The sequence below is a fragment of the Sparus aurata genome, chromosome 6, assembly GCF_900880675.1.
Source record: "Sparus aurata chromosome 6, fSpaAur1.1, whole genome shotgun sequence".
NCBI classification, from domain to species: domain Eukaryota; kingdom Metazoa; phylum Chordata; class Actinopteri; order Spariformes; family Sparidae; genus Sparus; species Sparus aurata.
This window is the reverse complement of record NC_044192.1, coordinates 25,289,378-25,314,196: the sequence shown is the minus strand read 5'-3', so window position 1 is coordinate 25,314,196 and position 24,819 is coordinate 25,289,378. Positions and strand designations below refer to the sequence as shown.

General features: G+C 42.4%; 1 protein-coding gene across 5 annotated transcripts in view; it reads left to right on the top strand.

The window, feature by feature from the left end:
• LOC115583779 (tensin-2-like) overlaps nt 1–24,819 on the top strand; it is a 32,174-nt gene that overhangs the window by 2,942 nt on the left and 4,413 nt on the right. For 2 of the 5 annotated variants that reach the window (XM_030420957.1, XM_030420955.1), the window contains exons 2-20: nt 6,323–6,428; nt 6,609–6,646; nt 17,115–17,147; nt 17,229–17,278; nt 17,457–17,643; nt 17,937–17,987; nt 18,154–18,276; nt 18,371–18,435; nt 19,227–19,310; nt 19,440–19,552; nt 19,660–19,720; nt 19,963–20,038; nt 20,504–20,633; nt 21,240–21,305; nt 21,419–21,535; nt 21,625–23,028; nt 23,150–23,294; nt 23,387–24,240; nt 24,654–24,785. In XM_030420957.1, the coding sequence (XP_030276817.1) occupies nt 6,323–6,428; nt 6,609–6,646; nt 17,115–17,147; nt 17,229–17,278; nt 17,457–17,643; nt 17,937–17,987; nt 18,154–18,276; nt 18,371–18,435; nt 19,227–19,310; nt 19,440–19,552; nt 19,660–19,720; nt 19,963–20,038; nt 20,504–20,633; nt 21,240–21,305; nt 21,419–21,535; nt 21,625–23,028; nt 23,150–23,294; nt 23,387–24,240; nt 24,654–24,785 (3,835 nt within the window). Of the gene's footprint in view, nt 1–6,322; nt 6,429–6,608; nt 6,647–8,860; nt 8,906–9,638; nt 9,724–17,114; nt 17,148–17,228; nt 17,279–17,456; nt 17,644–17,936; nt 17,988–18,153; nt 18,277–18,370; nt 18,436–19,226; nt 19,311–19,439; nt 19,553–19,659; nt 19,721–19,962; nt 20,039–20,503; nt 20,634–21,239; nt 21,306–21,418; nt 21,536–21,624; nt 23,029–23,149; nt 23,295–23,386; nt 24,241–24,653; nt 24,786–24,819 lie in introns of those variants that run through there. The other 3 variants (XM_030420956.1, XM_030420958.1, XM_030420959.1) reach the window with 3 other exon arrangements.

Here is a 24,819-nt window from a genome sequence, read left to right as displayed (position 1 = left end):
AACATCCTCTCTAACAGTGTTCCTTTCTGACTGCTATTGAAAGAACATAAAGGAAACACCTGTACAGTCTAAAGCAGTCAGAATTCAAGCCTAAAATGTAACACATACTATCATCATTATAGTTTCACATTCAGAGTATTTGCTTTCAGCTATTAAATGGCATTGTGAGGCACCTGTCTACTCCTCCACCGCCACCCGTTGCTGATATGCTGACAGGGAGAAATGAATGGAGAAAAACAGCAACTGGGAAAAGTGTCAGCACCATTGTGTAAACACCACCACACCGTGGGATTCATGACTCATTTCATCTGTCAGTTCTACATCCGGTTACAGTTCTTTGATGCCATATGTGTCATTATTTGACAGATGATTAATTCACCAACCACTGCCAACAGCTCTGGCAACGTGCTGCGAGAACACTTAGGTCGTTTTGTAGAAAAAGAAAAGGCCGACTGTTGACTTCTCATCATGCTTGAATATCTCTTATGTGCCTGAGAAAAGTTTTGAAATACTTTAGTGTGCATAGAATGAGCAATCCTCAATCTGAAGAAATTCACTGAAATTCACTTAATTTGAGGTGTATCATTTAAGCAGCCTTCCCAAGGATCCAAAGTCAAGGAAATGTAATGAAAAGATATGAATATGCATGTGTCTGTAGATCAAGATATCATTAAAGGACATCTGTCCTGTCTGCAACACAGACAGCACCACTAGGTCTACACACTTTAGGTCAGTAAGAAGAAAGCTGCTTGAAGAACTTGTTCAACAATGTTCAGCATCTCTAAAATAGACCTCCCTGTCCTTCTTTACAGGCTTAACCGCACTAATGCTATTGTCCACCAGGTGGAGCCCTTGACTAGTAATGCATTCTTCTTTTGAACTTCAAATTGTCACACTGGCCTCATGAGATCAGTCATTTTGGTGAGTGGTCACCATGGAACTGATTAGACGTTGTCCATGAAGTTGTCTCCTGTAATGTTCGTCTCTTGGAAGAATTCACAAACCCTTATGAGGGAGAAGCAACGGAGAAACACATCCAATATCAGCCTTCCTGGACCTGCCATCCACCACTGCACTCATGCCTAACCAACTGTCATATCTCAATGACAATTTAATATAAGTGATTTGATTTGATTTGATGGCTTATTCATATAAAAGACACGTTTCTAGTGATTTTTTTTAAATTCAACTGTGCAACAACTTAGACTTAGACTCAGATGTGCAGCCACACAACCTAATAAGTATATAAATATGGGAATAGTCAAGATTATGTAATATATTATAAATAGCTTTTAAGAACTTATGAAACTCTTATCTTGTCATCTTGTTGTGGGATTCTATATTTAATTATAAAGAGTATGAGTAAGTGATAAAAGTTGTAGCCTACTGAAATTACTGCCATCACTGAAAGCTCCACTTTGTATACTGCCGGTGATCTCAGGTCAGGTTTATGAGAGGAAGCATTTACAACTCAGTGGGCCGTTACATAAGTCCAATCGATTCAAGCGCCGAAATGTATGAGTTATGTAATAACATTTCAAATGTAAATGGCTGAAAGGGGATGATGATCATCCTCATGCCCTCGTTTTGTCAGGTTCATCCGTCCACTGTCTCTTCCCCCTTAAATCCCCCCATGCACACACACACACACGCACACACACACACACATACACACACACACACACACACGCACACACACACACAAACACACACACACACACACGTAGACATGCAGAGACCCAGATTAAACACATTCAGTGGATGTCACCGTTTATAGCAGCATCCATTCATCATAACTGCAGAGGACGTATGTCAATAGTCCAGTGTTACTCTGCTGCTTTGACTTTGAGATCAATACACACAGCATAATGGTACTGGTCCTATCTGTGCCTGTGAGTATCTGATCAATCCGGGTCAGCGACCTAAATAAACACTGTTTCTCCACCTGAGAGGGTCTTTGTTGTTAGATGTTACAAGACAAGGACATTATGAAAAATGAATGCACTCGTTCACTTTGTTATAATAACTGATGTCTCCCATTTCGTGGAACACACTACAATAATTTGTATTACCCCGTGTGACCCGCAGGCCCGACTGTGGCACATCAGACCTTCATTCAAATAAAAACACTGCGCAGTCTTCACGGCTGGAGAAACTCAACACAAGTTATAATGGTTAATGGAATCCTTCTCAAGGCATTATTCATCAAATAACCGTCTCTCTACAGTGGCTAATAGATCAAAACTATTTTCCTTTGAATGCTGGAAAGCTCTGACTTATTGACTGTATATTCAAAGGTGCAATATGGAAGAATTTTAGTTAAAACATTAAAACATTTACAAAAAATATCAACAGAATGTGAAGAAAAAACAGCTTTATCTTAAAAATGAGATTAGCATTCTTACCAGAAAAGATAACCTCTTTCTCTCCATCACCCAAAGCTCCCCTGCTAGCAGTGTTAACACCAACACTGTCTCTTCTCCCTAGCTGCATGGCTAACAGAGATAAAAAGCTAACAGTAGCTACTGTCATGAATATGTAAATGCAGTTTCAGCGATTAGCAGTTACTCTGGTGATATGCTGCCCCTCTGTCTGCAACAGGTGGCCACTTCTTACATGTTGCACCTTTAAAGTAAAAGTGCTGTACTTAAGGGACTAAATTAATTTGTTCTCTTGGCAAGAGTAAGCTGAGAAAATCGATACCACTGTCTCTGTATGCTAAATATGAAGCCACTACTGGCACCAGTCGATCAACATAGCTTAGATTAGTTTAAAGACTGAACGAGAGGTAACAGATAGCTAAAATCAGCCGCTGAAATCAGTATTTTTTGTAAGAATGTGTCACTGACAATGTGAAACGATGTGACTGTGAAAGAGGCCACTCTTAATAACAAACTTAATAAATAAACGTACAGATAATTATCACCTAAATCTGCTGCTCTCGGTCCACAACCTTAAGGTTTTTTGTCAATTCTGACCTCTCTGGCAGTATCGTTTTCATCTGCAGCAGGTAGTGAAAAAGCTCTTAAAACCTACTGTACACCACCGCCCAGCACCAAACAGCAGACACACACAGTTAGCATTTAGCAGCATTTAGCAGCTAAGGAGTCCGATATTTCCCTTGTGAGTTGGAAGACTGACACCAGAGCTAAAGATATTGCATATTGGGCTTAAATACATCAGGTTGGCACTCTGAATGATAATGTTTATCTGCAACTGTTGAATGTATAAATAGGCAACTGTTTGCTAACAAGTACTGTATTGCATATTGATGTAAAAAAGGTGATACAACATGTAATTGAAGAAAAATCTGTTATTGGAGGCAGAAGCCAACTTATTAACACATTGTAGCCTATGTCATTATATAGGTCAAGTATATGTATATATATATATATATATATTTACATATACACACACATATTTTACCATTGGACAGAGTCATGCTAGTTTCCCTCTGCTACGCTAGACTCTGCTTTATGCTAACCATCTCCTGGCTGTAGCTTAATATTATGTGTGCAGGCACAAGACTGGTATGAAAGTGTATTACCCAAAATGTCTATGTCTTTAAACCTTTGACTTGTTGGTATGCTAGTGAAGTTAGCATGTAGCCTAGCCTATGAGGTGCTTACTCTTTATCAAGCCTAAATGTTGCTGGTTGACAAAAACTTTCACCTGCAAGCGATTTTTGTAGAAATTGAATGTTAACGGCGGAAGGAAGCAGTAACAGTTTTTAATGGAGAAAGTTCCTGTCAGCAACCTCTGTGGATTTGTTTCACCGAGCGCTGGAATAAGTGTCGTCAGAATGATTCAGCTGCATTTATGTCGCATTATGTAACCACGCAGAACTCAAGGTGGAGCTAGGCTACATAAAACATTAATTAAACATTCCTAGTCATGAAGGATTTATGCTGCGTACTCTTGGCTGTTATATAATACATTGCACTTAATGGAATAAGTTTGCTTCCACTCACAACTCAAGATGGTGGGAGAAGTGGGACCCTGGTGTCAGAACAGTCAATAAATAAGTGTTTGTGAGAGTTGTGAGTCCAAGCCGGCGTTCAAGCACCTTCACCTTCCACGGTTAAGTTCAATGTCCCTCCTGTTTGGAAAAACCCAGGCCTTGGAAAAAGTATAAAATGCCAGGGCAGAGAAATGCATCGAGCCATTTAACAGGAAAAGAAACATCACTGTGTGCAGGTATGTTGTTTTTCTGTTCCTCCACTTCCTCCATTGCCTCACACACACACACACACACACACACACACACACACACACACACACACACACACACACACACACACACACAAAGATCCATCCTGATGTTTTCAGGCCCCTCCTTGTTCTCTGCTCAAGGAAAGATTTAATGGTTTAATGTGCCTCACATGCTGTCAGAAGGCATTGCTTAGGAAGGGCATTACCATTTATATAAACATTCTGGGAAGTTGAGTATTGGTTTATTAATAGAAAGATCCATGGATTATGACTCAGGGCACTACATGTATTTTCCTTTAGTACAAACGCAGTCTCTGGGATTGTGTGTGTGTGTGCATGTGCAAGAAGATGCATGTTTGGGGTTAGAGCTTTATTCTCTATCACTCAGTTCATTTAAGGTATTCAGACCTTTCAGCCATTGCTGTCATATCACTATGGATCTGAGTTACACATTTTGAGGAAGACAGTTACAGTTGCTCCTGTTTGTATCCGATTTCCTGACATCTCTTTCTTTGCTTTGCACACAGAAGCTAATGTCTCGTGTTTGCACAGCTGCAATAATGGTTCAGTGTGGTGCCACCTTACAGTGTTGAAAGAAAACTTATAGTAAGCCTGTCATCAAAGAGGACAGACACCAGCTACTTTAACCGGACGTAAAGAGATACTAAATTTCTAATAGACAGCCACAGCATTTGGTTTGGTCACAAACCTGGTTCCCCTTTTCTATATGGGGAAAAAAGATGTGTCTAGGTAAATTCTAACTCTATATAATCTCTAACTTTATATAATAATCTAATGCTAACATGCAAATATTTATAAAATATAATGTTTAACATGTCAAAATACAAATAAGCTTTATTGGCAATGTTCAAGTCACATTAAATACAATTTTCAAATGACATATTACTGAATAATCATGTATTACACAAGAAAAACAAAATAGATCAGCTGGCAGTTCATTGAAATTTGGCCCACTAGCAAAAAAATAAAAACACATTTTTTAAAACATTATAATAGGAATGACTGTTTATGCTGTTTTACAGTACAAACCTGTATACACAGGTCCCTGAAAAGTCCCTGAAATAAATAGTAAATACACCTTAAAATCACACACACTTATAGTCACACACAATAGTCGACATATGTTGCAGCTATTATTGGACGCTGATTTTTCTCCACACATGAGGATTTTTGAGGATTATGTAGATGGATACCCCCAGGATATATATTAGATATTTTTCAGACAAAATCCTCTCAAATCCTTAGATTTCTCTCAATATAATAAAAAGTTCTGTATCAACCTCACTTTTAAAACAAAGTGGACACAGCCTGGCCCCCCTGGGTGGCCCGTTCTGCCTGTTCACAGTCTAAATTCAGGGAGGGACATTTGTCAATTAGCAAGAGATATAAAGATAAATTACAGCTAATGCTGTCAAACGCTACCAGTTGAGCAAGTATTTTGTCATTAACCAAAGTATTGCACAAATTAAAGTTCAAGGAGGAAAAATCAGTCTGATTCTTCATCTGGAGAGCATGAGTGTCTGTACAAGATTTCATGGAGATTCATCTAAATGTTAGATACTTCAGTCTGGTCATTGTCATCACAATGGCACCACCAAGTCTATTTGTTCAATTACATTTAACTTACCTGTGACCATGCAGTGCATTAGAGGGGAGTGGCGGCACAGAAAGCTGCTTATTTTTCATCATCTTCGCTGCCCAACAGACTGAGACAGAATGAGGGCAAGTTAAAAGACAAGACAACAGGATGCCTTAAAACACAGCATGATGTGGCAGGTATTTTTAGTGGCAGAAGCTGAATGTACAGCAGGTAGGGCATCAGTGCTCCTGCTGCTGTGCCACTGAAGCGGCGCACATCTGTAGTGACAGCAGCCACACAGGACACTGTGACCATCCAGTCCTCAGAAGAAACAAGGCTGCCGTACAGCAAAGTGCCTTCATACTCTGTATGGAGTACACATTATCATGAGGGAATTCATGAGGTTTCAGTTTCACAGTTGTTGCACGATTTTATGAATGACTTCCTTTGACTGAGTCTGTTTATTTGTTGTGAGAATGATCCGATATGACTATCCTCCTGTGTTCGCAGCTTGCCAGAGCGGGAAGTCACACCTTCACGGAGAAGAGCTTCAAGAGGAAACGTGTGTGCGATGTGTGCAAGGAGAACATTGACAACCCTGGGGCTTTCTGCAAGGGTGAGTCCACGTCTCATTCAGGTCAGGCAGCAGACCCAGAGACACAACTGACCAGCGTTGTGGACACACACAGCACCTGACAGAGATGAGCTCACCCTGACTGCCCTCTCTCTGTCTGTCAAAGCTGCCTGTCAGAGTAAATCATGCGCCTTACCTCTGTTCTCCCCTCACTGTTTGCAGAATGCAAGGTTGCAGTTCACAAGACATGCGAAGCAAAGGTAAGCCCTCACTAAAGTCATCACAGATTACACGCTTTGCCTTCCTCCTGCCTCTGAGCAAACTGTGCTCCTGTGTCAGAGGTTCCCATGTCCTAAGTGGTGTAAGCCATGTGCACTGACCTAGATGTCTGGTTAAAGAAGGCCTCCCCCTGTGAACCGCAAACAGCCAGGTTGCCATGAGTGATTCAGTCATGTGGTAACATAGCAGGAGCTCCTGGGTGTCCTCAAGCACCCGGGAATTCTCAGTGTTTGTTCGTAGTGACTTTATGATACAGCTTGATATGAGGACTTTTTGCTTAATAGAGAAGCATATTTACTCCATATTCTGATGTTTATTGAATTGAATTGAATAAGACGATCATACGGGGGCAGTAGTGAGCTGTGAGCTGTCTCGGTGGAGCTCAGGGAGACGGCAGCATGCTGAGAAGATTATTTTCACTTGTTTGAGGATTTTATACTGAGGGCATCTCTAAAATTGTCTTCCGTTTTATTTCACTTCTCTGTCAACTTATCATTATGTATTTGCAGCAATACTGTCAGATGTTTTAAAGCTTTAAAGGGACAGTTCACCCCAAAATTACAAAATACATCTTTATATATTTTTACATGTGGTGCTATTGAAACGTGAAATGCTCGTTACTTTGCGGAATAACTTCTGGGAAGAGACACTGATGTTTTATTAAATATACTGGTGACACTTAACAATACGTTACACACAAATGTGAGAACTTACTGAGGAGAGAGTAAGAAATGAATCAGGAACGACTTGATAGGTGAATGAATCATTCATTCTTGAATAACTGTAATTATATAGTAGATAATGATGAGTTACTGGATAACACACTTGGAGATAATACATTCATGAATCATTAAGTAATGATGAGTTCATAAACCACCCACCAATTGACCTGAAATAGTAATGACTCATTGATTACTAATTACTGAATCATTAGTTACTGTTTTTCCAGAAGGCTAATTTGAGCGTGCGGCAATTATAATGTTGATGTCAAAACCAAGTGTTAAGTCAAGGGTTATCACCAATGGTAAAGTCTTCATAATTCCAGGATGATGTCTCACTTTGCTTGACAGTACACAAAATGAATAACTAATGATTTAGCAATTAGTATTTAAGGAGTCTATCGGGTAACTACTCAACATTATGTTTCACTTTACTTGAAGGTACACAAAAATAGACCTTGAATGACAGTTATTCAAGAACTAGTTGTTAACGATCCATTTACTATTAAAATCAAGTTGTTCCTGATTCATTCCTTACTCGCTCCTCAGTAACTATTCACATTTTTTCACCAATGTTCATTTTTTTTATGGTGCTTTCAGCACCAAGAGCCAAGTGCCATCTAGTTTCGTTATATTTTAGAGAAGACAGACAATCTCTCCCAAACTTGACAGCTAAAACCAAAACAATCTAGATGGATAAACAGCACTAAGAGGACTTATTTGGGGTGAACCATCCCTTTAGCCTTTGACACTCCATCAATGTTGTCCACACCTAATACATTGTACATCACAATGTAAAAGGCAATCTAGGCATATAAGATTTATTTAAAGATACCCACAACAACAACAGACTTTGATGCTACGATGGAGCTCAATTGTAAAACATCTTCATGCATTGCATCAGTGATAAATCTGAGGTGTTGCTCAGAATCAGAGACACCTACTTGTCACCATTTGCACTGCCTTAAGACAATCATACAGAGTCATATTCATGGAGGTAGAGAAGAGAAAGAAGCTCTGTTTCTCCCTCTCTCCACAGCTTATGTCAAAACCATTGGCAGTAGCTGCCTCTGCTCTCATGTGACCCTGCTTTACAGCAGCTCAGTATCACACACCACAGAGCGAGCTCGTGACCCTGCTGTAACTCACTGTCCAACAGAAGAAACACACACAGAAACTGTCACACAGAGGGACCGATCGCCTCTCTGTCTCAGATCCTCAGGTCAGCTCAAATCCTGTGGGATTTATAATGAGGAGGGGTCGCCCTCCTCCCCCCTCCTCTTCGTCCTCCTCCCCCTCTTCACAAACAGCGTAATGGTGTACCACTGGGCACTAACAGCTGTTGTGCCTTAGCAGCATGCATTAAAAGAGGATTATTATTTTTGTCATACTCGTCCCCCTGGTCACCACGGCGATAGCCAAAAACAACTCTCAGTGGCTGCAGGAGAGGCTAGGCGCCGCGGACGAGAGGGGACATCGTCACGCGGGACGATGATCAATCTGGATAGGAGAAGTCTGAGGGTAAATATAGAAAATAACAAGAGTGCCGTAGATGCCTGCCAGTGAGTGATCTTCTGTGTGGGGGACACGAATAAGTGAGAGGCAGCTGGGGAGACAGACTGTGTGTGTGCGTGTAATCAGTCCCATTTGGGGGTATTCATAAATAAAAAGGAACATTGGGTCAAGGCTCCAAATTACTGTCTGCTTCATGTCACGCTATGCTCTTACTGTAAGTATCTGTGTGCTTCTCACACATCAACCTATTCCTATTCCAATTCCATCTTTTTTCTACCCTTTAATCTCTCTTAGATGTATTTTCCTGGTGTTTTATAATTGCAGTTAGTTCTTCTCCCACCTTCTCACCTTCATAACGGTCGCCATGAAAGTGTTTTCTCGGATCCTCTGTGCATCACTTGTCCGTCTCATCAGCTGTGTTTCCTTCTGATTCTGCCCCTTTGTGCTGCTGCTGCCTCTCGTCATCTCTCTCACCCAGCCTCGGGCCACCAGAGAGGTCAGCACCCTGTGACTTTGAGGGGCTGCACAGTGTCTGCATGTGGCGTATTGATGTGTGCGTGGGTGCACGTGCAGGGTAGAGTGCTTGCTTTACCGTCTCTGTGCATATGACACAGGCAGGGCAAGGGGGGAAAGGCTGCATGTGCTGCTGGCACAGTGGGAGTGTGTGTCTGTGTGTTATGGTGAGAGAGGGAGGGAGGGTGTTGGTGAGAGAGAGCATGAGCAGAGGGAGAGAGAGAGAGGGAGAGAGAGGGAGGTAGTGTATCCCAGTCTACTGACAGGACTGAGCGGAGGCGGAGGGAAAGACTGAAGCTGCTTGTTGAGAGGTAAAAACACGCTCCTCGCTGTATTTACTGAGCAAGGATTTGTTTACTCGTGCAGACACAGCACATCAGTTTTTGACTTTCCACGTACTTGGCGCATCTTTCTTTTCTGTTGGGCGGCAATCTGACGAGCCTTAAAGCCTCTTCGCTGTGTTTGCTCTGATAATGCAGCATGTGATTGTGTATATTATTCCATTAGGGCTGCAGCCAGAGAGCTCCTGCTCTGCCCAGAAAGAGGATTTCATTTACTGTGATTAAGGCAAGTGCAGAAAATGAAGCTGAGTCTCCTGCTGTGACCTACAAAAAAATACACAGATTTTAATTTTTAATAGCACAGAGAGTAATCACAAGATTTACTTTTTAATGAGATGGCTCTCACTCTATGTGCAGGTTAAGGAAAGTGTACAACCCGTCCATATGCTGCTACAAATGCCTGTAAATGTCAGATTTTGTGAAACTCGCAGTCGAAGCCTGAATGTTTTTTGAGGTAGATTAGATGTGTGTGTTTGTGGGCATGTGTCTGTCTGCTTGACTGCTTGTGTGTGTGCATTTGCATTGATCTGTATGCACATTCCTTACTCGTCGGCTATATCTATCTACTTCAAAACTGTGCACACACATGTCCACTGTATGTATCTACAGTATGTGTGGATAGACAACATGGGGCACCTGACAGAGCATCCCAGACCCTGTCAGCTGTTCTTACATCATATTGATCCTAATGTTAATAGTGAAATACAGATGGTTGGCTCTCTGCTCATACACACCGGCTGTTCTGCTAATGTCTCTCGCTGACAAATGAATCGACATAGCCATCATGATGCTATATGGACGATGTGTTTGTGTAATAAGCGTGTAATAAGTGTTGGATATTGTAATGTTGTGCATTAGTTGTATTCAGCAGTACTGGAGCTGGGGATTGACAAAGTTGCCTGTAAAGTTGTAATGTGTGCATTTACATAGACACATGATCACTGGTGGACTCGGCGGGTGTTCGAAAACAAAAAAAACGCTCTTTTGTCTTTGATGTCCCTGTGGTAGATAAAACATTTAGGGTGCCCTTCCAGTGGACAACATGTGGTGAAGTGCCCTCTAATCACCACTTTCTGCACGCTGGTGCCCGACAGCATACAACTGGTTCCCTTTAAAATGTGTTCTCCCCTGCTCCTCTAACATCCCGCATCCACCACTGCACAACGTAAATAAACAATCTTGACAAATACGACTTCTGAATATGTAATTGTGCTAGGTAAGGTTGCTAAACACCCCAAAATCTGGCATTACTGTCGTGCAGATTCTTACCTATCAGCTGATATATACCCTGACACGTATGCTACTATTGGTTTTTTTATCGATCGAGCTCGATAGCAAGTGCTTTTCAACCATTCCTGTTACTTGTGTCTCACCGCGGGACACCGGGAGGACATGCTGTCCTGTGGTAGCTGGACGTGGCATCGCACAACAGTGGGAAGGTAGAAACAGTTAGGTCGATTGAGAGCTCAGCAGGAAGACGGCTGAAGTGCATGTTGGATGGAAAATCTTGTCAGATGAACATCTGTTTAATTCGATTAAGGTGGTGACGTGCTGATGTCAAATTGTTGTTGCTATTTATAACCGTCACCATCATGATGCACTGTGCACCAAAAAAAAAAAAAAAATGATCATGGTTAATTGAATTTTACTGCCTCACTCTTCTTATCAATAATAAAGTATTATATGCACACACACACAGGGATGCATGCACAGTGTTTATATTTACACATTGCTTTTCATTTCCTGAGAGCCTAAGCGAGGCGATAGGTGCGCTGTAAAGCCTTGTTAAATATTCAAGGAATTATACAGCTTCTTTTTTTCAACAGTCTTTAAAACAATTTGAGCTTTGAGGCAACTTACAACACATTTCCTTTGATAGTCTTGTGTTAGATATCGGTCTATAGGCAGTAGCTCGTGATGTATTTATGTGCTTGTTTGCCATTATTGGATGCTGGCAAAGCCCCACAGACCACGCGTAAATGCACCGTGCCATGAGGCAGTCATATGATAGAGTTGTGGTGCAGATCTATCGCCAGATCTCTTGAAATGTCACCGCCGCTGCCAGAGAGGCAAGTGGATTTGTGAGCTGACTGATGAACAAATGGACCAAATGAGCCTTTAAGTGTTCTGAGGGAGGTATGATCTAAAATAAGGAGCTCTATCAAAATAGCTCAGTGAAATCTCTCTCCTCTGTGTCAGTGGTCAGCATGTTCAGCTGTTGACATCTCTCTCCCATCCAGTGATCGCTCTCCTCTTTCATCCTTCCTGTCTTCCTGCTGCCTTTTTTCCCTCCTCTAAGCTCCGTCTATATCTACACTCCCTGGACAGTTTTCTTTTTTTTGCGTCAAGCCTTCATTCCTGCTTTCTCTTGTTCCCTTCTCCTCCAGGCCAGTAACATGACTTGCCCCTGCTATGAGTGATGCTTATCGCGTTGTCCTTTGTCATCTGATGTTGTTTACTCAGGGGGAGCGCATACTTGTATCTCACGGCAGGGATGATTGTGGTTATCCTGTCCCCTGGCACTGAAAGTAGAGAGTGGCAGAGTGAGGCAGCAGAAGAGGGGTTGACAGAGAGGAGTGGTAGACTAAGAGGAATGAGGGATCAAAGATGAGAGAAAAAAGAAGAAAAGCGATAAGCGATAATGAGAGAAGAAAGAGAGCGGTTGCCATACTTTCATACAAAGCCTCCTAAATCACAGTCACTGCTAAATTTGTCCACTGGCACTGTGAGTGAAATGCTAACACACAAAGTAAAGAAAAAAAAGAGCCTCAGAGTTTTATTTAGCTTTCAACGTCTTTTCCTGAGACCGTGGAACTTGGAATAAGCCTTCGTGGTTATTTTGCTTTTCCAGTTACAAATGGGAACGCTTACTCACTTCTCCCTCTCCGGAGTGTGATGTCAGCTCTGAGTTGACTGTCAGAATCAAACTCATTCCTCCTCGATGGCACAAGGCGCTCGTGTCTCAAACACTCACATTTATCTCTCTCTTCCCATAACTGACTCAGCTGCTCTGGCAGATCTCTGTGTTGGATTTGCTCTCCTTGGAATAGGAGTAATGAATCAAGATGTGGCAGTGACAACTCCACTCTGTTTTGGAGCAGATTAGTGTCCAGAAGATCCCTACTCTCTTGTGGAGGATGCTAAACTCAGGTTTAATGTAGATTAATGCTGATTAATCTCAGTCATTTTTTTGTTGATTAGAGAGGATGCAAATGTTAGAAAGTAGTGGAAAAAAATGTCCTAGAGCCCAATGTTAAGTCTCATCAACAGTAGTCAGTAGACATTTTGGGAAATCCATGTATTACATGTAGGCTGTGCATAAAGACTGGAGACAGGTTAAAACTGCGAGCCTGTCTTTGTCTGGAGTTAATAATCAACAATCAACTGGCACCTTTAAAAGCTATAATGTGTTGAGTTTTAGAGGTTGTGGAAGGAGGATTCTTTAAAGTCAAGCAAAGTCAAGCTGCTGTTTCCTGGTTTTCAGTCTGAAGAAAACTGGTTGCTGGCAATCTACCCCACCCTAAGTGACTGACTGGCTGTTTAATGATTAGATGACATGTTATTATGGATCCCACTGCTTCACCTCTGATTGGCCTGCACCTAGCCTCGACAGCTTCGTGGTGAGGAGGCAGGAAAAGGGCTGGGGAGTTCCACTAACAGGTGCCTACTTCCCACCAAAACAAAAAGAATAAATCTTGCAGAGATTTTTCAAAACCCTTGTAGTTGCAGACCGGGAAGGAGGCCAAAGAGGTCAGTATGTTTACCAGGGAAACTACAGCTCAGAAAACACCTATCAGAATTGCAAAAAAAACAGACAACCATGCTGCACCATGAGATAACTTTACTAACTGAGATTAAGCTTTCAGTCAAGCGTGGTAAATTACACCAACAAAGATCCACAATAACGCCTTGATGACTGGTCTGTCCAGTTGTTCAGTTTGCCTTTTAAGCTAGTTTCAGATTGTCTTACGTGAATATTCACTGTTTTTCTCTGTAATTTTTAGACTTAGCATAAACACTGGAAACAGGGGGAAGAGCTAGGTAGCCTGGTAATCTGCCCACCAGCACCTTTAGAAGTGATAACATGTTAATGAGCGAGTTTTAAAACGGCAATAATTTTTTGGGCCACTTGGGGCAGTAGAAACAAACTATAATACAAAAATGACATATAATCACTTTTTAAATTGATAGGAAAAACCTTTTAGCAAGCAATTGTTTTTTTCCAAATGTGGCATGTGCAGATCAACATATATTTATCTGACTCATTTTGGAGGCCATGTGATGATTTTAAGTCAAATCACCTATCTCTCCCTTATAGCTCCGCTTTTGCTCTCTACCAGTTCCAGAGGCATATCTGGCTTTCTAGCTGCTAAATGCTTTACTATTTTCTTGGTCGCTGCCTAAAAAGACATATGAGAGCAGTGAGTTAACCAAAACTATAGTTCAGGCTTATTAGCTTCAGATTTTAGGGATAATTCAGCTGTAGGTTCATAACCATAAGCAATCTCGTTTTGACTTTGAGACTTTGCTATCATCTCATCTAACTTAAGGCAAGAAAGTAAATGAGCGTATACAAAAAGCCATACCCAACCAGGAAAAGCAGCACATTCTTACCTTTGAGCTGAAACAAGGAAGCGTTTGTCAATTTAGTTTGATACAAGAGTGAGAAGTGTTACTCAATGAACAAGGCAAACTGATCCACAAAACACACCAGCCCAGTCAGTGCCTGAGGGCAGGCTCCAGAGCTGTCATTGGCACCTCAGTAAACGCTAGCTGATGAAGAGGACAAACTGAACCAGATGGCTCCATTCCCAGTGGCTCCAGCGTACAGTCCACATGCATTAATGAACACCCTGAGGCTGGCAGAGCTACCAGACATGTGCATGCATGTGTGTTTATATGTGCATGTGTGAACCTAAGTCGACCAGCGCTGACATCCTGTTGCAAATTGCTTCCTGTTGACTCTGGTGTCTTCCTCCTCTGCCTTTATGCTGCGTGTCCGTGCTCCCTGCCTCCAGGTTTCAACCCCTGTCTTCATTTGTGTGCATGTGTGTGTGTTAGTGTTTACACATGGGTACACATGTGTGTGTTGTGTCTGTCTCCTACTGTTCCTTCCTGAAGCCGACCACTTTATCCACTTAACCACCATTATTAAACCTATTAAGAGGAGTTCTCCCCTATGGCTGAATCTCCCTGTTCTCTCATTTCCTACTTTAGGTTTTTAACATGTTTGTGACCTGTCCTCATATATTTACACACTGGAACGTACCGATTGTGCTTGTGCTGCAGTGTCATGTGAAAGCAACTAGTCGACTGAGGCAAAGAAGTCAAGATGTGGATTTTACAGTCAAATAGTAACTAAAAGACACAGTTGTGTTAGTATGTTGACTATGAGGCCTGCATGACAATAAGCACATAATGACATCATCTCATTAGTTCAGCATATTTTGTTGAATGTTCTCTGTCATGCAGGAACCAATTACGGCATGCCCCTGTCACTCCTCCTTTTACTCATTCTATCCTGGGATCACATGTCTGTTTATGTTTCCCCCTCCTCCTTTCCCCATCACACTCTTAAATGCCATCTCCATTTTGTGTATCACAGTGTGTGTGTGGCAAGACATCATTACGCTATAATTTGGGTTAATCCTGACAAATCTATTTTTAAAGAAAACTTAAAAAATCAGATGTAAAAGTTGTGTTTATTTCTCTAGACAGTATCAGCTGCCAGTTTGTGTTCCTGTAAGTAATCCAAATCATTAATATCATGTATCTACAGTATTCTATTAATGTCCCCGCATTAAGACTATAATGCAACAGCCCCTCACAAAGGTAAAAATGAATTTATGAGCCTCAGTTTCGCTGTCTGTTCAGTGTTGTGTTGCTGTTGGCAACATGATGACACGATATGCCTACGAAACACCAAGCTATTCTGCATCTAATGAACAAAGACGAAAACAAATCAACCTCGGCTGTCAGGGACTGCAGATCAAATATCCGTAAAATTAAATTTCTCTGGAGTTGGGACTAAAACTCACTTGATAAACAATTGTGGTGAGAATGAGATGCATTCATTTTTGTCAAACTGCAAATATGACACCAATCTAAAAGAAATGGAAATGAATGTAGTAATCAATCGGTTTGGCTTGTTGTGCCAATTTGAAAACACACTTCTTGTGTGTATTTCAGTAGTGTCGCTGTTGGATTTCCTGAGGTTGTCTCAGCTGCAAATCATTGTGATTGTCAGCCATTTGACTTGTTAACCTGCTGGCTGACACCTGTCAGCACTAGCTGGCACTCAGCCACAGAGGGCAGCTCAGCTGTCAATCAGTCTTATGGGATAGTTATGGGATAGGGTCTCACCTGTCACAGTTGGAGCCCACAGTTATATTGCAATACTGAATGTTTGAGTCTATTTCTTAGCTCGTTTGTTCCTCATTTTCTGTTTGTGAGGCAGCATTAAAGGGTCTCTGTGGAACTTTTGTGTTGTGTTGGACGCAGGTCCTTAACATTAGCTATTTTTCACTTGAATCGTGCAATTTGTATTATAATGGGACCATCAAACGGCTCTGAAGAGTATGTATCTACTAGCTTGTCACTTATCCTCGTAATAAACAGAAAAAAGCCTGTTTGAGTCATTTCATATAGAAGTTGCTGTAGCCTGTCTGAATGACCTCAGCGTCGCTCTTTCTCTTGTCTCTGTGTATACGTGTGTGTTTGTGGTTTTGGCAGGTTACTATTGGCTCACTAGCAGCGCACAAGGACTGCGCACCACATGTCGAATCTTCTTCCAGTAAACTTTATCCATCTCTCTTTCCTCCTCCTTCTTTTACGAGGAAAACCCCACAATCAATCATTTTTACTGAGTGTCTCTTATCATTACTGAGCACTTCTGCTTATTCAACTGCCTGGTCAGCAAAAACACAAACAACTGACAGAAAGAAGGATGACCTCAAGTTCTTTTCATTTCTGTAGTCATCCGTGCAGATGCTTGAAGGTTTGTCTTAGTGTGTGTGTGTGTGTGTGTGTGTGTGTGTGTGTGTTAGTCTGTGTGTGTGTGTGAGTGTCAACCCATCATGTGGAACAGCCTGATCTCTGCTGACAGCCTCTTCTTCAAACCAGCTGCTGCAGATGACAGAGGGAAAGTAAGAATGAATCTTACTATCCTCTCCATCAGCTCTTCATCCCTCCTTCCTCATCCCCCTCATCCTTCCATCCCTTCATCTGCACTGCTGGAGCAGGACCAAAAGCGTTCCTTATGTGTGTGTGTGTGTGTGTGTGTGTGTGCGTGTGTGCGTGTGCGCGCGCATTATGGTTACATGACTGCTGCAAAAATCTATCGTGTGCTCATTTTCCTTCAGGTGACTCCCACCTGTACCTCAACACCAGAACTGGTAAGTGTTTACATGTACTTGTTTTGGTTTTATATTGTGTAATGGTTGCAGTAGAGTTACTCTTTTCTGGCTGTTTCTCAGCACGGCTCCACTAAATCTACATCACAGAAGAAGAGAGGCTCCATACCAAGGTACAGAAAAAAGGCTTTAATCACACATCAGTCAAGAGAAAATGATATTTGATATGTTAAGTAGATCCCAAGATATAATAAAGTTCAGTAAAATAAACATTGAGGGGACTTAACTCTGACTGTCTTAATCTCCTGATGGCTGTTTTGGCTACACTAAATCAACTCTCTCTTCGTCCAGGGCTAGTAAAATTGTGGAACAAGTGATGGAGCATGTGATGGAGTGCCACTATGACTTTGACCTCACCTACATCACGGAGAGGATCATTTCTGTCTTCTTTCTGCCCGACCTGGAGGAGCAGCGGTATCGCAGAAACCTACAGGAAGTGGCCTCCATGCTGAAATCCAAGCATCAGGACAAGTTCTTAGTCAGTCATGAAACTCAAAACAGATGGAATATACACCTCTTTTGGAATTTGTTTCCTTAAAAGGAAAAAAATAATTGTGCAGTCAAATTGGCAGTTATTTAAAGTTTTTGTTAGCTTTTATTTGCACATTTGTGTAACTCTCCCGAAATGTTATTTCTTTAACTCCTTATCTGTGACTGATTAGCTACCATCTCCTGCTCCCTTTAAATGCCAAACTTTTTTGCTGTATGTTTTACTCCACTGTTGTAAAAATAGATTTATGACATTTTCCAATGTGTCTCTATCTATTCCAGCTCCTAAATCTATCAGAGAAGAGACATGACATCACCAGACTCAACCCAAAGGTACAAATTTACATCTTAAAAAGATGTCAGATCACACACTGCTTTGGTTACAGAGTAACATCTGAGAATACACTACAAACATGATGGCTTTGCATTTGCAAGATGAAACAATTTTGACTCATTTGAAGGCCTGAATTTGAATCATCTTTCCTCCTCTACGGTTCAGGTGCAGGACTACGGCTGGCCTGACATCCACGCCCCTCCCCTGGACAAGATCTGTGCTATTTGTAAAGCCATGGAGACCTGGCTGACTTCTGACCCCCAAAATGTCGTGGTTCTCCACTGTAAGGTCAGTGCAACCTAAATCAACATCTGCTGGCGTTGCCGTGAAAAATGTGAAACAGTTGGAAAACGTATTGACACTTTGATTTGTGTTCCGACAGGGAAACAAAGGGAAGACGGGAGTCATCATTGCAGCCTACATGCACTATAGCAAGATATCAGCTGGGTAATCTGCCTTATTGATCTAACTAAGCACCCAAAATACCAGCATAAAGATCAATTATCCCTGTTTAATTTACACTTGCCAGCAAGGCTACATTTCAATCAAGAAACAAGTACTAGAATATTTTTGGTGTCAAGAAATGTCCTTCAGTTAGCATTTGGTCAACGTGACTACTGTAGGACTGCAACTAATTCTAATCGTTTCCTATGGAATGATCAACAGATTATATTTTTAATTAATCATTAGGTCGTGGTAATGCTGAAAAATTGTTAAAAATGCAATTAAATGTCTAACATGACATCTCACAATAGTCTAAACCCCAAAGACAGTACGTTTACTATCCACTATGCCGCTTTGTAAGAATGTTTCCTCCAGCAGTTTGATATGAGGGTATTTACATCATGCTGATTATTGTAAGGGATAGGCTTGCATTAAGCGGTCAATTTACAGCACATATGTCACTGTCCAGAGTACTCGTTGGCGAATAGGGGAGTGGAAAAGGATCTACCCAAAATATTAGGGTTTTTGAATTAGATAAAAAAATGCATAAATAGAAAAGTAAGATTGAAGTTAGGGCTGATGGTTTGATCCATTATACGTATTCCATGATCTGACAAATTCAGCATAAATCAATCAATGCATGCTGGCTATTTAGTTATCCAATTGTTTCAGCCCTTGATTTACTTCAAGCCTCAACCTGTTCACCCCAAACAATTGGACTATATCTTCCTGCCTTTTGCTTGCACAGATCTGTACCAAAGCATTTATTAACACCCCTCTGGTTGTGTCCACAGAGTGGACCAGGCGCTCACAACACTAGCAATGAGAAAGTTCTGTGAAGACAAAGTCTCCTCCTCCATACAGCCCTCTCAGAACAGGTCTGACACACTCGTATATTTTTGCATTTACTCCTCTGTCATCCATATAACACTTCTTGCACTGCCACTACTGTCATTTCCTGTTTCCTCCTGCTCTCATCACATTATTTCCTCACCTCTTTTCTTTAGGTACATCTACTACTTTGGTGGTTTGCTGTCCGGTATCATCAAAATGAACAGCAGCCCTCTGTTCCTCCACCAGGTCCTCATTCCATCACTACCACACTTTCAGGAAGGAGGAGGTCAGATTTACACCAATGTACCTTGCAGTGAAACAATGTAGCCTTTGTCAGTATATAATTGGTCATCCTTTATTGTTTTTCTCCTCAACTTCCTACTGTATCTATAGGTTTCTACCCTTTCCTGAAAATCTACCAGTCTCTTCAGCTGGTCTACACTTCGGGCGTCTAGTAAGTACATGGCTTGTTGTCAAGTTGTACTACTTTGTGTGCCTTTTCTTCCCCTGTCCAGCTGACGGATTTTGTCTATACAGGCCTCCGTCTGTGTTTAGCTGTAGGCTGGTCCGTGCTTATGTTGAAGTTAAAGTTGTTTAACAGTATTTTAGCCAACTAAGACATGTTTTGACTGGTTTTATGTATGTTTTGAGCTGGTGTGGCTGTTTTTTTCATTGTGTGTGTGCTTGTGTGTCCAGTGATCCTCAGAGCTCCAGGGCAAGGAAGCTGTGTGTCACTATGGAACCAGCACTTTTATTAAAGGGGGACATAATGGTGAGTAATAGCTTATTTTGAATCGTGGGTCACTTATCGTAAAGCTTACTTTGATTTGAATCCCCTCACTACTCTGTACAATACTGTTTTAGCCACAATACCTCAGTCAGTTTTAAACTGCTGTTTTTCCTTCCTGATTTTGATGTACTTCGGTAACTTTGCCTTAGCGTTTTGTTATTTTGAAACCATTTGAACAATAAATCCTCTGAAGACTATGAACACACACACTTAATTCTTTTCTTGCGCTGTCTTGCACGTCTCTTTGAGCGACAAAGTAGGTGCTTCATTTATCTCAGAGGGTAATCAGTTGCCACCACAACAACATGCGCTGAAGACATAAACAGAGCAGTATCACTAAACAGATGAAAGTTGGATTTATTATTTTGTGCTTCTTGTCTACTAAAAATGTCAACGCTTCGAGACACTATGAGTGAAATGCTTGTTCCCATGCATCGCTCAATGCAGGTAAAGTGCTACCATCGGCGGAGTCGAGCAGCAGAGAGGGAGGTGGTGTTCAGAGTCCAGTTCCACACCTGCACCGTCCACGGAGCCCAGCTGTGGTTTGGCAAGACTGAGTTGGACCTGGCATGCACAGGTATAAAAACAGAGGCTCAATGGTTTCTTAGGGAATGCGCAGACTAGTAAGTAGTGAGCGAAGGGTATTTATGATAGAAAATCATACTGGTACATCACGACTGCACACTAAAACTGTAATAAATTGCAAACATATGAAAGAACAAAAGGAGTTCCTGCTGTATAGTTGTGTTGCATTCTTGAAATAGTTTACATGTTGTATAATTCAAAACCCACTTATTTTCCAGACCCTTGTGGGGTTTGTGTGTATTTTGAGACAAATGTTAAATGACAGTGTCAGTTTAGATAAAACAGAAATGCTTGTACATGGATCACTAAGCAGCAGTTTCATGACAGTTGCTCTAAGTGCTACATGCTGACGCTTGCATACAATATATAAATAATATTACTCACACTGAAAAGAAAACGTATTTCAGACACATTTCTCTCAAGTGTTCTGCTCTGATTTTCTTATGAAGACTAAAGGCAAGTATCTTTATTTATTAACTTTGGTGTTTCCACTTCACAGATTGCACTTTCTTCTGACTGTTCCTCATCACAATCCCTCTGTTGTGTTGGAGACAGCCTGGATATTTTAGTCATTGCCTTTGTGCTTGTCTCTCTGTAGATGACAGGTTTCCTCCAGATGCGACAGTCGAGTTTATCTTCTCCAATGGACCAGAGAAAATGAAAGGTGAATATTATCAACTGTTTGTCTGTCATTGTATCTTTTGATGTGTTCTGTGCACACACTATCTCCCTTTTTACATTTTCATATGCTCCATGTCAAAACGCCTGCTTTTAAAGGACGAGATTACCGCAAGAATGACGCCTCCATCAAAGTAGACTACAACACATCAGACCCTGTGGTCAGGTGGGATTCTTATGAGAACTTCAACCTGCACCACCAAGACAGCATGGAAAGTAAGAAATGTTCACACATGCTGGTGTAAAAAGTAAGTTTTACGTTAATATACATTATTATCAAATAACCCCTCTTATTGTTTCTACAGATATCTCTCACACGAGGGGCCCTCTGGACGGCAGCCTGTACGCCCAAGTGAGGAAACGTCGTGGGCCGGGATCGACAGCTTCAACAGCATCTCCCAATGGTTGCCTCACTAGCAGCCCAACAGTCAAGCCTCAAACACCCAGCCAGCCCCAGCCTCTCTCTGACTCTAGCCGCTGCTCAGTCCCCTCTGATCAACTGGAAGACACCTCTCTGTCCATAAACCACCCCCAAAGAGAAAACACAGAGTCTCCATCGAGGAGAAGAGATGGGGAAGATCGAGCAAAGGAGAAAACAAGAGGGAAAGAAAGGGACAGAGAGACTGCGATTTTAGATGACGGAGACCCATCGAGTCCTGGGGGTTTGAGGCGACAGCATTCGTGTTGTGGTCGAGTGGGTTCAAAGTGTGGCGATGGTGGATGGGAAAGGGAACGAGAGCCCTGCCTTTCTAATGGTCATTGTCTCGGCTGTTGCAGCAGCATCAAGAAACATCCAAAAAGTCAAACTCTGCCGGCTTTACCAATCAAATCTGTGTCCCCACCACCTCATTCAACTCATATGGAACTCTGCCATAGACATAGTGCCCATCCTTTGCCAGAGTTACCATGGGAACGTCCACCTCCACCCCCACCGCTGCCCTGTCTACTGAGGCCTTGCTACCCTTATTCTTCCCCTGAACGCAGCCACCCACACAGCCACACCCTCCCCGCCTCAAACAGACTCTGCACTGGGGAAGACTGTCACCTCTTCCATTATTCCAGCCACAGCCCAGCCTCTCATCTCTCCCACCAGTCACTGCCCTCTAGCCCTTACAGGGAAATGTTCTTTGGCTCTCCAACACCATCCTCTGGCTGCTCCTGTCGGGACTGCTCCAGTAGGCGTGAGCACCAATCAGCCTCAGTTCGGACATTCCACCCTTTGCTTCCCAACCAATCAGAAAACGCACACTGGTCCCAAGGAGCAGGAGTACAACGGACAAGAGAGGTGCCTCCAGTGTGGGAAAGTGAAAACCCATGGGAGATGGCAAGAGAGGCGGAAATGTGGCAGTGTAAACCAGTCATGCCGGCATTCCGCATCTGCCACTCCAGTTTGGATCAGGGTCCAAACCAGGAGCTTCCGAGATATGTCATCGGACCTCACCAGGGCTACCCCAGCCCCCAGTCTCTGATGGATGTGCGAGATGGAGCCAGCAGTGGGTACCACACCCCTCCACAACCCCGCCATTCCTGCCCCTGCTCTCCCCATCAGTCATCCCCAGCTGAGAGCCATGAAAGCCGGGGTTATGCCTCAGGGTACCACTCTGAATCTGCCTCCCCTCTGCCTGCTAGTAGCCCTTCTCCTGGGAGAGGCAGGTTGCCCGAGACACCATCTGGATCTAGGGACCAGCAGGTCACTGAGCATCTCAAAGGTGAATGATGGTTACCGTGGTTTACATCTAAATAACATGTTTGTATCTTTATGTGTTGTTTATTTGTTCCAATTTCTTTGTTATACATTCATCTCACCTTTTTGCATCTCACTTCTCAAAGTAGAAAAGGCTGATGTGGCGGATGACATTTCCCAGAGTTCAGAGTGTAAATCAGACTCTAATGGCCAGTCAAGCACCCCTGGACTGGACTCTGATCATGACTACACAATCATTGGTAGCAGCAGTCCCACACATACAGAAGACAGGTGGGTGAAACTTTACTTTTTGATAACTGATCATCGTTGCATTTATCCAGATTAGTATCCAATTATCTTATTCTTTCCACAACTTTCCTTAGCATCACTGCTGACAGTCCTCCTCAAAGCCAAGAATCCTCTACCCATCCTGAGTCCAATACAAATACCGGCAAATCTATCACACCTGTACTAAGAGAAACTCAAACCCAAGGTTCAAACATATCCATAAACTCCACACAGCCATCAAGTGAGAGTTTGAGCCATGATGGTAAGCCTGGGGCAGCCAAGATTGCAGGAAGTGCAGAGGTCTCTAACCAATTAAAGACTTCAAGCTACGCTACTGTCATCATCACTCCAGTCCAAGTGCAACTGAATGGCTCAGCTCTCCCTAGCGATACTCAATCTGACAGCGGCAGGAGTGCATCCATGAACCCTTCTGTCAGTCTCAGTTCGAGCCCTTCCACCACTTCACCAAATTCTCCTGTTGGCTCGCCAGACATCCAGTCCTCTCCCCAGCGATCCACATCAGCAATGGGACAAAGACTGACTCCGGACAGAGACAGCTCAGCTGACACAAAGCCACCATCACCTGTTCCTGACGGATATCACACACCAACCTTCCCCTTAGCATCCTATTATTACCCATTACTAAATGTCCCTCATGTACCATACACTGGGTACACTGCAGTCACCATCCCCGCCTTCCAGCCTCCACTCCCTGAGAAGAAACGTCTTTCAAACACACCTGGATCCCTGAACGGACACAACTCTCTACTACGGGTCACTTCAGCTCCCTCCCCAACACACCATGTTAGTTTTTCCCCCTCTGCTGGAGAGCAGAGACGGGGTTCTACACAACACAGCAGCAGGGAGGAGACAGACATCAGGGTCAATGCCAAGTTCGTCCAGGACAGCTCCAAGTACTGGTACAAGCCAGGCATCTCCAGAGACCAAGGTGAGGGTTATAATGAAGGATGGTAACGGATATCTAGTTTTTGTATTCATCATTGCCGAACAATCCAATCTTCTTTGACTATTAATGATTAAGGGTTACAGTATAGTGAAACCTATGGGTGTACTATGCAGGGTTTTCTTAAAAAACAATGTATAGAGTCATATAATTATTTAAATTATTATGTCTGGAGAAATTGTGGGGTTGGTGGCTCACCAAAACATACTTATTAGATTACCAAGAAATAAAACCATAAACAATCCTCCAGAATCTCTAACCAGTGTGTTTACAAACCACAACCAACAAATTCTGCATAGTATACCTTTAATATATCAAAGCAGATACAGTCAGCTGTCCTTAGACATATAACCAATCTATTGTGATTGCTGTTCTTTAATGTGTCTTCTCCACTGCAGCCATAGCTGTTTTGAAAGACAAGGGACCAGGAACTTTCCTCATCAGAGACAGCAACTCTTTCCAGGGGGCCTACGGCCTGGCCCTCAAGGTGGCCACGCCTCCTCCTAATGCCAACATCATTGGTAGCAAAGGTATCCATTATGAATGTGTTAATATCGATAGGCC